This window comes from Centroberyx affinis, unplaced genomic scaffold (assembly GCF_046629955.1).
Source record: "Centroberyx affinis isolate AG114_WGS23_722 - 3 ecotype Tasmania unplaced genomic scaffold, CSIRO-AGI_Caff_v1 ptg004190l_1, whole genome shotgun sequence".
Taxonomy (NCBI): Eukaryota; Metazoa; Chordata; class Actinopteri; order Beryciformes; family Berycidae; genus Centroberyx; species Centroberyx affinis.
In genome coordinates this window covers 87,637-102,581 of record NW_027281942.1, presented here as the reverse complement: position 1 = coordinate 102,581, position 14,945 = coordinate 87,637, and the positions used below count along the sequence as shown (strand labels likewise).

At 39.3% G+C, this 14,945-nt stretch overlaps 1 protein-coding gene across 1 annotated transcript in view; it reads right to left on the bottom strand.

Annotated features, from left to right (window-relative positions):
• mlphb (melanophilin b) overlaps positions 1-14,945 on the bottom strand; it is a 32,882-nt gene that overhangs the window by 16,470 nt on the left and 1,467 nt on the right. Inside the window, exons 2-4 of the mRNA XM_071542817.1 lie at positions 5,289-5,510; positions 4,452-4,596; positions 1,408-1,447 (exon numbers count right to left, since the gene is read on the bottom strand). Coding sequence (XP_071398918.1) covers positions 1,408-1,447; positions 4,452-4,596; positions 5,289-5,510 — 407 coding nt within the window. The remainder of the gene's footprint in view (positions 1-1,407; positions 1,448-4,451; positions 4,597-5,288; positions 5,511-14,945) is intronic.

Sequence of the window (14,945 nt, the reverse complement as noted above, 5' to 3'; positions counted from 1 at the left end):
CACAGACACATGGACACAAAACAGAAATACACACTAATAAATACTACTACTACTGCTACTATTACTACTACTACTGCTACTGCTACTACTACTACTACTACTACTGCTCATCTACTATTACTACTGCTACTGCTACTACCTACTACTAGTACTGCTACTACTGCTACTACTACTACTACTACTACTTCTGCTGCTGCCTACTACTCCTGCTGCTACTACTACTACTACTACTACGCTACTACTGCTGCTGCTGCTGCTACTACTACTACTACTGCTACTACTACTACTGCTACTACTACTGCTACTACTGCTGCTACTACTACTACTGCTACTACTACTACTACTACTACTACTGCTACTACTACTACTGCTACTACTACTGCTACACTACTGCTGCTACTACTACTACTACTACTGCTGCTGCTGCTGCTACTGAACTCTGCTACTACTACTACTACTACTACTGCAACTACTGCTGCTACTGCTACTACTCCTGCTACTACTACTACTACTACTACTACTAAGCACTACAAAAACTACCACTACTACAAAAACTACTATGACAATTATTATTATAATGATGAATACTAGCACATTTAAAAAAAAAAAATCTCATTGACTCTTCCTGACTAATTCTTCCCTGGCTCTGCTCTCATGCCCCTCTCCATATGCCAGTGTGAGTGGGGAAAGCCAGTCAGGCTCTGACTGTGCCAGCCTGACCAAAACCTCTTGGTCGGGGCCCAAACCACTGTACCCACTGCTGGAGGAGCTCAAAGCTACACAGCCTAAAGGGATCATTTTAATAGTTTAATGTTCTCATTAATGAGAGCATTCAATGCTGAAATCTAATTTCACATTTTCATGTTTACAGTAAGCATCATGATTAGTCTGAATAAAAGTCATGGTAAGCAAACAAAGGAGCAGACTAAGCATTAAACATTAACACGACTCCAGGATGGATCAAAAGCCAAGACCAGGGAGACCACAGTCTCACTGAAATTTCAAAAAATCAGTGCACAAAGAGTATATGTTTCCAGGGTGTACAGTATAAAGCAGCTCAGTAGGTTATTGAAAAGGACTTAGTATTGTCTGACTGTAGTTAGAGACTTGAAAAAGGCCTGGGTCAAATAATATTTGCAAATACTTTATATGACATGTTTTATCCTATTTAGGGTAAGTAACCAGCACAATGCACACCGGAAAGTTGAGGAAATAACCGGAAAGTATATTAAAATCAATTGAGTATAGTTTTCTGTGATTGGCAGCACTGTCTGGATTGTCCAGATGCAGCGGGCTGCACCCATCTACAAGCTGGTTTGAGATGGGGGAGATTTGCAAATAATGATTTGCAAATACCATTTGATCCAGGTCTTACATACAGGGACAGATGCAGATCAGTCTACTTACTGTGCACCTCAGGCATACTCTGTGTATCAAATTCATGTGGCTCTGGAAAACAGAAGAGAGAGAGGAGATATGGCTGATTCAGTGGTGTTTAATTCCACTTTCATGCAAATCATCCTAGACACTGATTTGATTGTTTTCATTACATTCTATCATTCATTGAAAATTAACAAGTCATCAAAAGCAACTTTGCCATTCATTAACTCTAAGATAATTTAGGTACCTGCTTAACTTTCCAAATAGAATTAATTAACAAAAGCAACAGCAGGAAACTAAGGAGCCAACATAGCCGACTAATTGACTTAAAATCCTTTTTGTGCCCTTCATGTGAACAAAGACACTGTTGTCAGCAGCAGTGTTACATCTCATCTCCTCTGTGCACAAAGACTCAATGTAGAGAGGACGACACCCTCAGAGCTTTGGGGGCCCAACGGACCACAGTGAAATATATACAGTAAAAAGACAGCAAAAGAATGTGTGTGTGTGTGCATGTGTGTGTGTATACAGTCATGCATGTTGAATGTAAGCCAGCTGGTCACATGGGAGTCTACTTGTGACTGCTGGTTGATAATTTTGAACATAACGCTGCATGTGTTAACATGCATATTTATGAATGCATGTTTCATAACTACAGTTTGCATCTTTGTGCAGTCTGTGAGCTGCATTCCACATATAATCTTCACAGATGTGTGCAGTTCTTCTGAAACTAAAGTCTTTGTTCTCTCTCTCTCTCTCTCTCTCTCTCCCCCTCTCTCTCTCTCTTCCTCTCTCCCGCTCTCTCTCTCTCTTTGTCTCCCACTCTCTGTCTCTGTCTGTTTCTGGCCAGTGGAGCCCTGCAGGATTGGATCATTCAATTCCAGGCACAGAATGGGAGACATGTGACTGGATGATCAAGACCCGCTGGGCCGAGCCAGCCAACCAGCTCGCTCCGCATCCCTTCCCAAAATCCTCCAGGGTGACTCAGCGTAAGGAGTACCAGGGCGCCCGGCTGTATCTCCACATTTCATTGATCTCCTGATGCTATGATCTCACTCGGGGACCTGCTGTGTATTATAATGCTGAAAATGTGACACTGCTGATATACAGCGTGTTTCATGGAGACTTGGTTTATGTGCTGTGGGTGTAGCCGCAGGATGGTGTCACTGCTGTGTGAAGTTCATGAACGTCCTGGAAAACAGGGGAAAGGCGCGTTGACAAGGTTTTGATGAAGCCCAGGATCGTCACTGCATCAGACTTTAAACACATGCAATAAACAAACAAAACCTTTCATCAGTATCTCTGTTAATGATGCTGCCTCCTGAGCTGCAGCAGGCAGCATATGTGACTCAAAAGCTTCTACTAGAGCGCTGGTCAGTTGAGGACGAAAAGCTGACATTTGGAGACCAGGCCCGAGCCTTGTCCAGGCAGAGACGTTCTCTGAAAGCAGCTCGCCACACAGCTGTGAAAGGCCAAAGCCGGAAAACAGGAAAGATGGAAGAGATTAAATCCCTCTGTCAGATTTGGCAGCCTCCTGAGGAGGGCTTACTGTCTGAAAAAGAGAAAGGAAACTTCATTCTCGTGACTCACTGAGAGGGACATATATCACTTTTATATATTTGTAAGGAAATCTTAACTGCTGCAAACCCTAAATCTACAATGAGTGTCTTCATGTGCCTTGCATGAACTTGAAATAAATGTATTTAGCCTGCTTCTACCTTTTGTTCATTGGGATTATGTAGGCTATTTTATTTTATTTTTTTATTTAACCTTTATTTATCCAGGTTAGCCTCATTGAGAGTAAGAATCTCTTTTTCAAGAGGGACCTGGCCAAGATAAGCAGCACAAAGTTACAGACGCCACAATAAACATCCCATCACATTACAGAATTATACATGGTCAACAAACATTCAATGTTTCATATAAAAGCAATTTAAACTATGAGGAAACTTGTTGTGTGCCTTGCTGTAAGCCAAACATTTCACATTATGAAGAACAGATTAGGAACAAGTATAATTCTTGAACTTGAAAGCTGATACACAGTTCACACAAGGGATGAATTTGTCACAATGATCTTTTACTGATATCACAATGTTGAAGCTTGATTCAAGAGGCTGGTATGGTATGCAGTAGTTGAAGCTCCTTAAAGCCTTTCATTTATTGAGGATTTCTGATGGTAAACTCCAGCAGAAATCCTCCGTGAGCCTGGCAGACTCAGTTCTGACCTGCAGCGGCTCCTGAGGGCTTGTAAAGGAATGAGAGAAACAGATGGATATTTGCTGAGGTCGCCCCTCCACTGTGACCTTGACCTGAGACCTGACATCCTACCGGTTTTGTAACCTTTGATTCACGCTGCGTCACATTTCTGCACATGTACAACCCAGTGCAACCACATTCCTCAACTGCTGGCCACTGAGCAGCTTCAGTGGAGCAGTTGGGGTTAAAGGGAAGTTGAACTTCCTGGCCATGATATAACCCCAAAATCTGTGATTCTCTGTTCGAGCACATAAACAAACGCAAACAAAGCAGATTCTGACAATATATATATAAAAAAACATTGTTGTGTCGCTCAATTGTGGTTGAGTGAATCGCTTTCTTTATGTTATTAAACCTTTCAGTTTGAGCAAGTGTAACACTGAAATCTGGTTGGAGGAAACTTATGCCAAAGGAACGAAGAAAATAAAAAAATAAAAAGTATGTTTATCAATAATTGTAAATAGGCAAAAAAATAAGTGAGAGGCTCGTTTTTTATATATTGGGAGAACCTGCTTTGTCAAAGTCCTGTCTCTCACTTTTTTTTTTTTTTTTACCAAAGTTCACCATCCCTTTAAGTAAATGGGGAGTGTTGTTCAGGGATTCAAACCTACGAGACACCTACCAGCTTTATTCTAACTTTTCACAGTCCATGTGATTGTATAACCATTCTGTTGAGGGCTACATATTTATTTTCTGTTACACACTCACTTCCCCCACCAAGTGTTTTTTTCCAGGCAGTTCAGAGATTGTACAACCATTACATGTATTTTCTAAACAGGTGACGCACATGTAGGCATCTGGACAATGAGAGTTACAGCAGTGGATTGCTCACCTTCCAGGCCGCTCTGTTCTCCGCTCAGCCTCTTGAAGAGCGATCGCATCACCTTGGCGCTGCCGAAGCGTTTGAAGCGGGCTCGCACATTTTCATGATACCACTCCAAAGTGCCGATCTTCAGGACTCTGTTAAAAGAAATGAAGTTGGCAAAAAAGAGGGTGAATAATTGACACATTTCTAGAGATTAAGAGATTAATCACAAAGAGCACCTGTAGAAATAGAGACAAATTCAGATACAAAAAACAAGTACAATATGTTTTTTTTTTTTTTTTTTTTTACATCTGTTTTTACACAGAGCAAGAGCAAGAATTTCTTGACTTGTATGATGATCAAGATGATGACAAGAAATCCACCATACTTTGGTGGATTTCTTGTGTCAGATTCAGCTATGCAGATTTAGCAATAGATACACAGCAAGGGATTTGGCAGGCATTGTCAGAGACCAGTGAAAATGTTTTTCAGTATTAAGGAAGGACTAATTCAGCAGAGCTTGAGCAGTGAATGGGTTTTAAAGCTGCATCTGTGGGGCTTTATTGATATTGAGATTCATTCGATTCAGTGAGTGCTTGATCACTATTTTTGTGATAAAAGGCAATAAATAATGTTAGGAGGTCTGAGGATGAACGAGCAATCAATACATTGAAGACAAGGTTTTTGGAGCGTCCTATAGGAATGTATTGGCCAGAATTGATCAGAACGATGGAAAAAGATTGGAGAATAGAGTTGAAAATGGTCAGAGTTATGCTTTAATGCTGCCTCACTTTGAATTACTTCAGATTTTATGTTCATCTAATTGGTTTGATTTGGTCTTTCCTACCTGGCCATGCGACACGGGTCGCACACCCAGCCATGCTCCTTCTTGTTGTAGCGGCTGCAGGCCTTGCAGGTGAACAGCTGGCAGTCCAGACACTGGCGCTTACTGTTGACCAGGAACTTGAAGGGCTGGAGACAGCGAATGCAGTGAGACTCAGTCAGGCTGCTCTGGTTGCCTAACAACTCTCTCTTGGTGTCTTCCTTCTCAATCATGGTCTTCAGGTCCCTAAAAAAGACAAGGTTGGAAATGTGAAGGGATGGATGAGTGGAATGAACTAATTGAATTAATAGAGTTGTTAGTCACGATGAAGCTGTGCAGATGTGTGGAAAAATGAACAAAATCACATTCAAAAAAGCTGTAAATATAAACATTCTGCACAGCCAAATGGACTTTTTGTTTACCAAGGAAAGAGACAATAATAACAGCTTTTGGATGACAAATATTTAAATAGGTTTATATTCCTGTCCACCTTAACCCCTAACCCAGTGGAGTAATGTAATCATTACTAGATCACATCCAGGAATGAATCCCATCCAAGTCTGCCATGTCAGTAGCTTTTACATACAGCATGCACCTGCTTCTGTCAAGATTCTGGCCTGTTTTACCTATGAACATTTCCACTGTAAGGATTATGGCAGGTAAAACCAGTCCTGTCTGAATGGATATCCCTATTGTCTGGAAAACATTTCAGTCTTCATGTTAGTACCTGATAATACTTGAGTCATCAGGCTGCATTAATTAAAGAATCTGTTTGAGGGCCTGAGTGCTTAAAGCCTGCGGGGTATACAGCAAAACACCAGCAAACAAAACAAATTTAAAACACAAAGGCTCATTTTCCATGCCTTCAGCGGATTTTCTTTCACATCTGGTAACATATCAGTGGTATTAGCTACGCAACTGGCTCCGGGTAACACAAGTCCCTCTCTTTTAACTTTCTCTCCAGTGAGCACAATCAAATATATGGCAACACAAATAGCCCGAAGCAAAAAAAAATGCCATCAATTTATGGCTGAAGACAGAGTTATTGCTTTCTTGCTTCTTGCTGTCTTAAAGGGAGACCATATGTTAAAAGAATGGAACGACATAAGATAAAAGATAAGAAAAGACAAAAAAAGTTATTCATTATAAACAGTAAAAAAAGAGAGATTTGTGTATTTCTTGAAGGAAAATGACTTTTAATGTATCCTTATGCAACAGATTAGTGTCTTGTAGCTTGTGTCCTTGTGCAAGAGGTTCATCTGCATTACTCAGCAAACAAAAGAAGGCAAATCTGTACTTTGGGGGTCAATAAAGGATCACAAAAAGTATACTACATTGACTTTCAAATAGTGTCATTATGGCAACGGCACCCATCTGGTACTCAAAGCAGGTTAAAATAAACAGAGAAAGAAAGAAAGAAAATTATTTGCATTATAATTCTTAGGTGTTTGACATACAAGCATGGCTGTCTAAGTCCATTGCTGACTCCACATATTTTATGTCTACAACTCAGAAAAGGCAAAACACCAACATTGCTGTCACAACATAGTTCACTACATAGCGTTGAGTAGTAAAGGAATATCTGTCATGACATAACTTCTAAATAAAAAACAAAAAACAAAAAACAAAAAAACACAAATGCACCATTATGTTAGGTAAAAAATAATGTATTCTGAGAGACTTGTGATTACTTCTGGGAACCTACCCTACCCAACCCAGGTATTACTCATGTTTTTAGAAACTTGAATACAGCTAAAAGAAATAATAAAAAAAAAAACTTTATACCATTGCATTGTACAAAAGTTATATGAGGCATGAATTCTGGCTAACAAATATGAGCTAGGAGATGGCTGTCAACAGATGGAACACATGGCTTCATTTCTGCAATTCTGTGTAAATATTATGTCAGCCTTATTACATGGAAAAGTCCAGTAAGTCCAGTTAAGTCAAAAATACTGCAATGCTTCTCCAGGAAACATTTGGGTCTGCTGTTACAAATTAATAAAGTGTTATTTAGACAGGTGAGATATAGATCCACAGTGCCTAGCCTCTTGATTTAGACCCTAATCGCTACTGTATTAATATATAAGTTAGCATAACATAATAAAAATGAAATTAAAAATTAAAAATAGTATGCTAAAATGTCACAGGACCCATTGCATGAACTGATATAATATTTTCTGCTAATCCTGTGGGACTACAAAGGCGCATGTGAAAAATGCAAAGGCAAAAGTGAATATATAATCTTACAAAATCTCTTCTATATTGATGACAAATAAATTCAAATTCTTTCCACTTGAATGAACTGGATAGTAATTGTTCTAGCTACGAAATGGTCTGGCACCAAACTGTTTTAGAGACATGAGTGTGTGTTAGAATATATCTATATCTATATATCTATATATCAATAGCTGTGTCTATATCTATATCTATATCGACATCAATATCTATATCGATCTATATCTATATCTACACCAATATCTATATCCATATCTATACTTACATCAACATCAATATTTACATCAGCATCAACAATATCTATCTATCTATCTATCTATCTATCTATCTATCTATCTATCTATCTATCTATCTATCTAGCTATCTATCTACAGTATATATCTATCCATTTCTATATATATATATCTATATCTATATCTATACCTACTGTATATCTAAATCTACACCCAATCTAGATATCTATCTATCTATGTATCTATCTATCTATCCATCTATCTATCTATCTATCTATCTATCTATCTATCTATCTATCTATCTATCTATCTATCTATCTATCTATCTATCTATCTATCTACAGGACTCACAGATGGGGGCAGAAACAGTTACAGTTTACAGTACAGAACACACAGTAGACATCTATTACAGCAGTGTTTCTGTCATTTTCTTCCTGAGTGAGGCTAAGTGAGGATAGGCCTTCAAAACCTTCTGTCTTACTGCTGCTCTGGTTTATATTTAACATGTTAGCATGTCTTTGTTTGTTCCAGTTCCGCTGAGTAAAAGGCATAGTCAAGTCAAAATTAAATTAAATTAAACACTGGTTGTCTTGAAGGCTCATATGGAAAAAAGCATTGTTTCGTTCAACAGATACTCTTCATGGGTCTGTTACGCATAAACTAAGAAGTAGCAGGAACACCAGTGTGGTTGGAGGTGGTCTCAAGTTTTTGCCCTTGTGCCCACTAGTGCTGAGTGGTAATGTGTTACTCAGTAACACTTTACAGTAAGATGACTATTCAAGTAGCATAACACATTTCACTATTACATTTTCAGTTATTATACTACAATTACCAATCCAATCCACCCCGTCCCCTTCCTCATAATTAGTCAAAATCCTCTCAGCTGGTAGTTCATAGCAACACAATTATCTTTAAAATGAGTAATGCACAATATATTACTTTTTTGAGTAAAGAGAGATCTTTCACTCAAGTTTCAAGTTTATTTTCCATTTACATAAAAATGCATTGGAATACTTGATCACGAGCCTCATGTCATTCGGGCAAAAAACTACGACAAAAAAACACAAGAGACAGATTAAAAAAAAAGGACAAAGACACATAAAAAATAAAAGCATGATAAAACATAAAACATATGCAGCGCTGAAGCCTGTCATCCTTCCAGTCTCCCCTAACACTACTTAACGTTTTGGTTCAACTGCAGTTACCCTGAACTCCATGATGGATGTTTGAAAATATTCTGTCATCAGCTAATAATTATACCGGTACCATGCATCAACTCCAGGCACAACCACAGCTGAATTCTACTCAAAATGCTTAAAAAAAAAAAGGCAAAGCCAAATCCCATTTAACAAACAGATCGTTCCTCAATTCTGTATGACACCAACGTTCTTGGCCACTCCTCACTTACAAATGACTTCATGACTTTTCTTCAGCACAAGTTTGAGAGGAGAAGCAGACTCATGGTGATACTTGGAAAAGCAGCAGCCTCACTCAGTGCCACAAGATGCTGACGGCAGCAAAGAGAGAAGTTCACCTAACAAGTCCCACATGCCATCTAGTGCAGGTCTGGCAAACACCCACTGAGGATGAGAGGATGCTTATTGTTGGGTTTCTTTTTTTTTCAGGCTTCTTCAATCATGCCCAGCTCATGGGGATAAAAGGGAAACTTTGTAACGACCCTGTAACCTTCTGCAGATACAGCTCAGCAGCTGCTGGACATTAGCGATGTGATTTAAAATATCTAATATGTCCTCCTCTGAAACATTAAATCCCAGAGATTTGGTATACATCCTGCCCTTCTGTGATTTGAATAAGATCCATGCTGTAGGCAACTTCCAAGCTGCATCGGTACATGGCGGTCAAGATTCAGTATCAAAGACGAGTGCGATGGCATGCCAAAAACGGGAGAATGAATGAATGAGAAACTTCAGCATGACTCTGCAACTTCAAACTGTAAAGAACTATTGGAATCGGTAAAGGGAATTAGAAATTTGTAAGATGTTTACTGTACTGTTAATTCTAGAAACCGAGCGACAAGACGGCGAACGAGATTTCAAACAACAGCAGAAACCGCTCACATTATATCTGGCAGTTTAAATAGGTCTAACAATAGAAATTCAAAACATATCACAAAATCGTTTACTGATGTTTTCTGGTGGTTTAGTGGACTGTGAACTCGCAATATGGGTTTGCATCTGACTCATAACCTTTTCCGCATGTCCTTCCCCATTTCTCTCGCTTGTCTCATGCGCAATTAAATAAAGTCAACGCTATAAAAAGAACCTTAACAAAATAGTTCTTGACTAAGTCCATTTCTTGGATGTTCTAGACAGTATTACCAAATATCACACACGAGTATGTCCTCAAAATCCTCCTTTTCCTCCCGTTATTTGATTCAAACCAGGAACTGCAGTGTTTTTGCTTAACTGGCAAAGCTCAGGAATCCTGGTGCGGCAGCCAGACATTCACTTAGGAGCAGACAGTTATGAGGACCCGAGTAACTGCGTGTGTTTCCATACATGGTGATCTCCTCTCAGTGTCCGCCTATACACAAATCATCCTCTCTCTAGTTTTATTTCTCTCTTTTACATTGATTCTGACCGTCTTTCTCCTGTTTGTCTCTCAGTCTTTTCTCTTAACATCTTACAGTCGCCTCTGTGTCTTTCTTTACAAGTTAATTCAAGCAAGTATCTGACCATTTATCATAACCTCCATACTTGATATAAGGCAGAGAGAGAAATAAAGAAACAGGGACCGAAACAAACACAGGCACAGATGCAGAGACACACAGAAAGGATTATTGAGTCTAAAACCATAGCATAATGGTTTCCAGAGAAAGACCTTAGCTGCAGCCCACAGATGACTAGCTTTGCAGACAATTTTCCATTTCCCGTCAGTTGATTGGTTACATCCTTGGCCAAGACGCCTTTCAAACAGCCAATGTCATCACGTGAAGGAAGCCATTCATTTGATTTTAGGCGGATTCGTTAGATAGATAGACAGATAGACAGATAGATAGATAGATAGACAGATAGATAGATGGATAGATAGATAGGCTGGAAACGTGAAAAGATACTAGTCATTATTGGTAATGGATGAAACTTGGTACATTGATGTTTTTATGTAGCATTACTTAGCATTTAGCGTTGTTTACACAGTTCTATGCTGCTTTGTATTTTGAGCTTCTACTCCTGCTCATTGAATCTCAAGAGGAAGAGGAAGCCATGTTTCCATACTAAAATGTTCCTGAAAAGTTGCGTGTACTTTCAGTGGTACGGTGATACCAGTCAAACATCTGTCCTTGCTCAGATGACTAACCATCCTTAGTCTGCAAAAACCAACCAACATTTTTCTGAGTGAACGCCACAGTCCATTACTCTTTCAACATTCACATCAGCCATTCCTAACAAACAATACTTAAACTGTCAAGCCTACTGCAACTCGCTCGTCTCATTCACCAAAACTAAAAACCAAAAATAATTGATTCTACCATTTTCCCAAGAATTATAAACTACTGGAATACACAGTCCAGCTGTTGATCTGCTCCATTAAAACACAATTTGGACAACTCAAGCTTTTAATCACACAGTTATCACAGATGTTCAGCTCTTACATTTAGGTTTCTGAATTTAAGAGATAAAATATTTCAAACCCCGTGTTTAATATTTCGCTGTGGCAGCTGCACATGTAAGGAAATGTTCTTCAGTAGGTAGACTATGAAGGACTATGAAGGATTAATTTGTGTAAAAACCTTTGAATAAATCTCAAGGCAGACAAGTGAAAGTATTGTTTTGCAGAGCACAATGTTGTTTGAATGTCTGAATCAGGGTGAAAAAGAACCACAGAATTATCCTGCAGTTATCCAGAGTCCTCTCTCTGCCAAACCAATTTAGCCAAACCAACCAAGTTTTGAGAGAGTAGATAACCAAGAAAAACACCCGCAAATACAATCCAATTCCAGCACAGTCACATGCTGGACACATGCTGGGGTCAGTTCCAGAAAATACAGCTAGAGTACGAGTTACCAATCTTTACTTGTTTTCTTTAATGATGCTCCACCCACAAGAGGAACTATTTAGAAAATCTTTTGTACTAATGCAACATAGATAGTATGTGGATGCTGCTATAAGTTTGTTTGAAATTTGGAAAGTCCTATTGGAAAAAGCCAATAACTTCCATTATAAACAAATCATTTGACAATTATCTCTCCCAGTATGAATTTTTAGACCAAACAAACCTTGAAAATAAAACTTATATGAACTTATATGTGATTATATGAACTCCGTGTTATTTTTGTGTGCTGAAAACAAACTTCAAATTATTTCCAAAATATGTTATTTCATTTTATGATCCGGCATATCTGTGGTTTCACAGGATCCAGGCGTCATAGTTTTGAAAGTAAACCACATGAATAAAAATCTATACCTATTTATAGGTTCCAAAACCCTCGGATGAAAACAACAATTGCCTGAACAGCAAACAACTGCTCATTTTGAACGGAAAACAAATAGCTGAAGAAGAACATTGGCACCGGAACAAAACCCAAAGAAGAGGTTGCAATTGTTGAAGAAGAGGAACAGTGTTGTCTTCTATTTGGGAAGGAAACACAGAGAGGGAGAGAGAGAGAGAGAAAGAGAGAGAGAGAGAGAGAGAGAGAGAGAGAGAGAGAGAGAGAGAGAGAGAGAGAGAGAGTTGTTTTTCATTTAGCTGCAGCATCGTTAAAATTGGCCTTGTGACTTAGCTAGGCAATTCTCTGTTACAAGGGGAAACTTTTTCCACATTCACTCCTTAGCAGCTGAGGCCCACATTTCCTCTATATATTGCTGCAGAATGTGATACGCAGAATGTATCACCCTGCACTCCACCTGCAAGGCTGCATTATCTGGATGAAAATCAGTCAGGTGAGTTTCACTTACAGTCTCTGCCTCAAGAGAAACGTGTAAAGAACGCATGACAGGCCAAACTACTGGTTGGGTTTACGCTTGTGCAAAGGTACTGGGCCAGATGAAAGATATGAAAAGTGTTTAACTGAAGAACTCAATGCATGCAACAATCTGTAAAATTGGTGCTATGTAAGGATGTGAGTTGAATTTATATTGAATGAATATCCAGAATGCATTTGACTTATTTTTACACTCTACTGTATGGCATTTGTCTTGCACTGTCCCTTTGAGGCTGTGTTTTCCTTGCACCATACAGTATATTATGCATTATACACTATACATATCACATATTATACATTGTATTATACCATCAAATGAATTGTGATCCTGATTCCTCACTAAGTCTCTTACGTTAGAGCTCCACTACCAGTGTCGCGTCGCGTTGCCATCAACATGACGTTCTCCCTGCTCCACAGAGCGTGTTGACTTTTGAATGGATTCACCAGAAAACAATCAATTGAACTTTATTTCAATGAGGGAGAACGTGGGCGTCAGCTATCGAGAATTGAACCTCTGCGATTTTGTAGCTTGGATGCAGCCATCGGACGCAACGCAACGCAAACGCAACGCGAGCAGTGGAGCATCTTTCACTGCTGGTAAAGGACTCATTCCTTCGATGGCTGCCAGTTGATGGCAATGCCTGACGCCCGATGGCTGTAGTGGAGCAGGGCCGTTAGGCACAAAAATACAAAATGTAGCCTGTGATGTCATTTCATGGTACACACCAGACTAATATAGTATAATATGTAGGTCTTATAAAAGGGAGACATCAGATCTTCCACAAGGGCTTTCTGCACAATAAGATGTTTGTTGGTAAAATCAGATTTGACCTCTGGCTGGTGCCAAAAACAGATATTCTCTCTTGTTTGAACCTGCTTTCTGACTCTCATGTTTCTCTGCTCCTCTACTGAAGTTTTGAGAGGCAGGCAGACCAGAGTCCCATGATGTTATGCAGGTAAATCAGTGCAAACAGACTCCTGTCCTTGTCCACAGACAATCTGACACAAGCACTGTGTTTGGCAGTGACAATTCAATCCTCTGTGGCAGGGAACTTCAGCTAATCACAGGAAATTGTCTGAGTTTATTTGGAGAGTATCTCAAGGTCTGGATCATTTTAAAGTGATTCAAATGGCAGAAACAAGCCAACAAGATGATTGGCTTTGATAAAAATAAACAGAAACATTTCATTCCTGATGAACATAATATGAACCAGCAGGTAATCATATTATTGTGTCTACCATCTTCAGAAAGAGATTTCACATGAGGAATAAAAATAATCATGTTTGTGAAGCAAGTTGCCGGAGTCACAAGCACTTGTTGCATACTATAAAATATGAACCACAATGAGATGGGCCGCGATTCAATGAAAACTGAAATGGCCAGATATGCCATGCTATTACAATATTATTGTTGCTGTAACACAAGCTATCGGACAATCCACCAGTCAGCTTTGACATCCAGGTTAATTTGCTGGAATCGCAGGAAATTCTTATGCGATACTGCAACAGATGTAGCTTGCCAACCAAAGTGTTTTTGTGAACAACCTAATGACGAGGTTTATTACTACACATTATTTAACCAGACAAATTGACTAAGCATGCGTTCTTTTTTCAGGTTTGTTCAGGTTAACTGAGCTGACTCTTCTCAACTCCTAGGGCTAAAGACAAGACCGTTTACTGTAAGCTAAACTTAGACACAAATCTGCCTCATTATTATTATTGAATTAAGCTTCTCTATTTCTATCCCGCTTGTAATATATTTAGCCATTATTTCCACAGAGCCAATTCTCCACTGGACCTCCATAACGTGGTTAGAAGGAGATTTGCAATGCAACTGCAAAGCCTCTATAGGTCAGAGGTTTCATCCCAGTCTGCAGTAATGTGTCTTGCAGAACTGTCCTTGATCAAGAGCCTACCTTCTCATCGAGAGTGTCAGCTAAATGGCTTTAAATGATATGCCAATAAAGATATGTATATATGATAAGTGTAAAGCCTTTTGGTGTGCGGTTGAATGTTTTCATCGTTTTGTCGACCATTATTCCTGCTCTCACCAGCGCCTTAGAAGACTGCTGCTTGATCCTCATCCTCATCCACAATGCAGAATATGAGGAAATTCCCCCTAAACCTCTTCCTCCCACAGTCTGATATCTGTACCGTCCATCAGTGCCCATTGCCAAAGAGACATGTGACAGACGGAGCAGCAGCCTCTGAGTCAGGAGCAAATCATCCGAATCAGCTGTTGTTGACGTACAGCTCAACAGAGTTAGT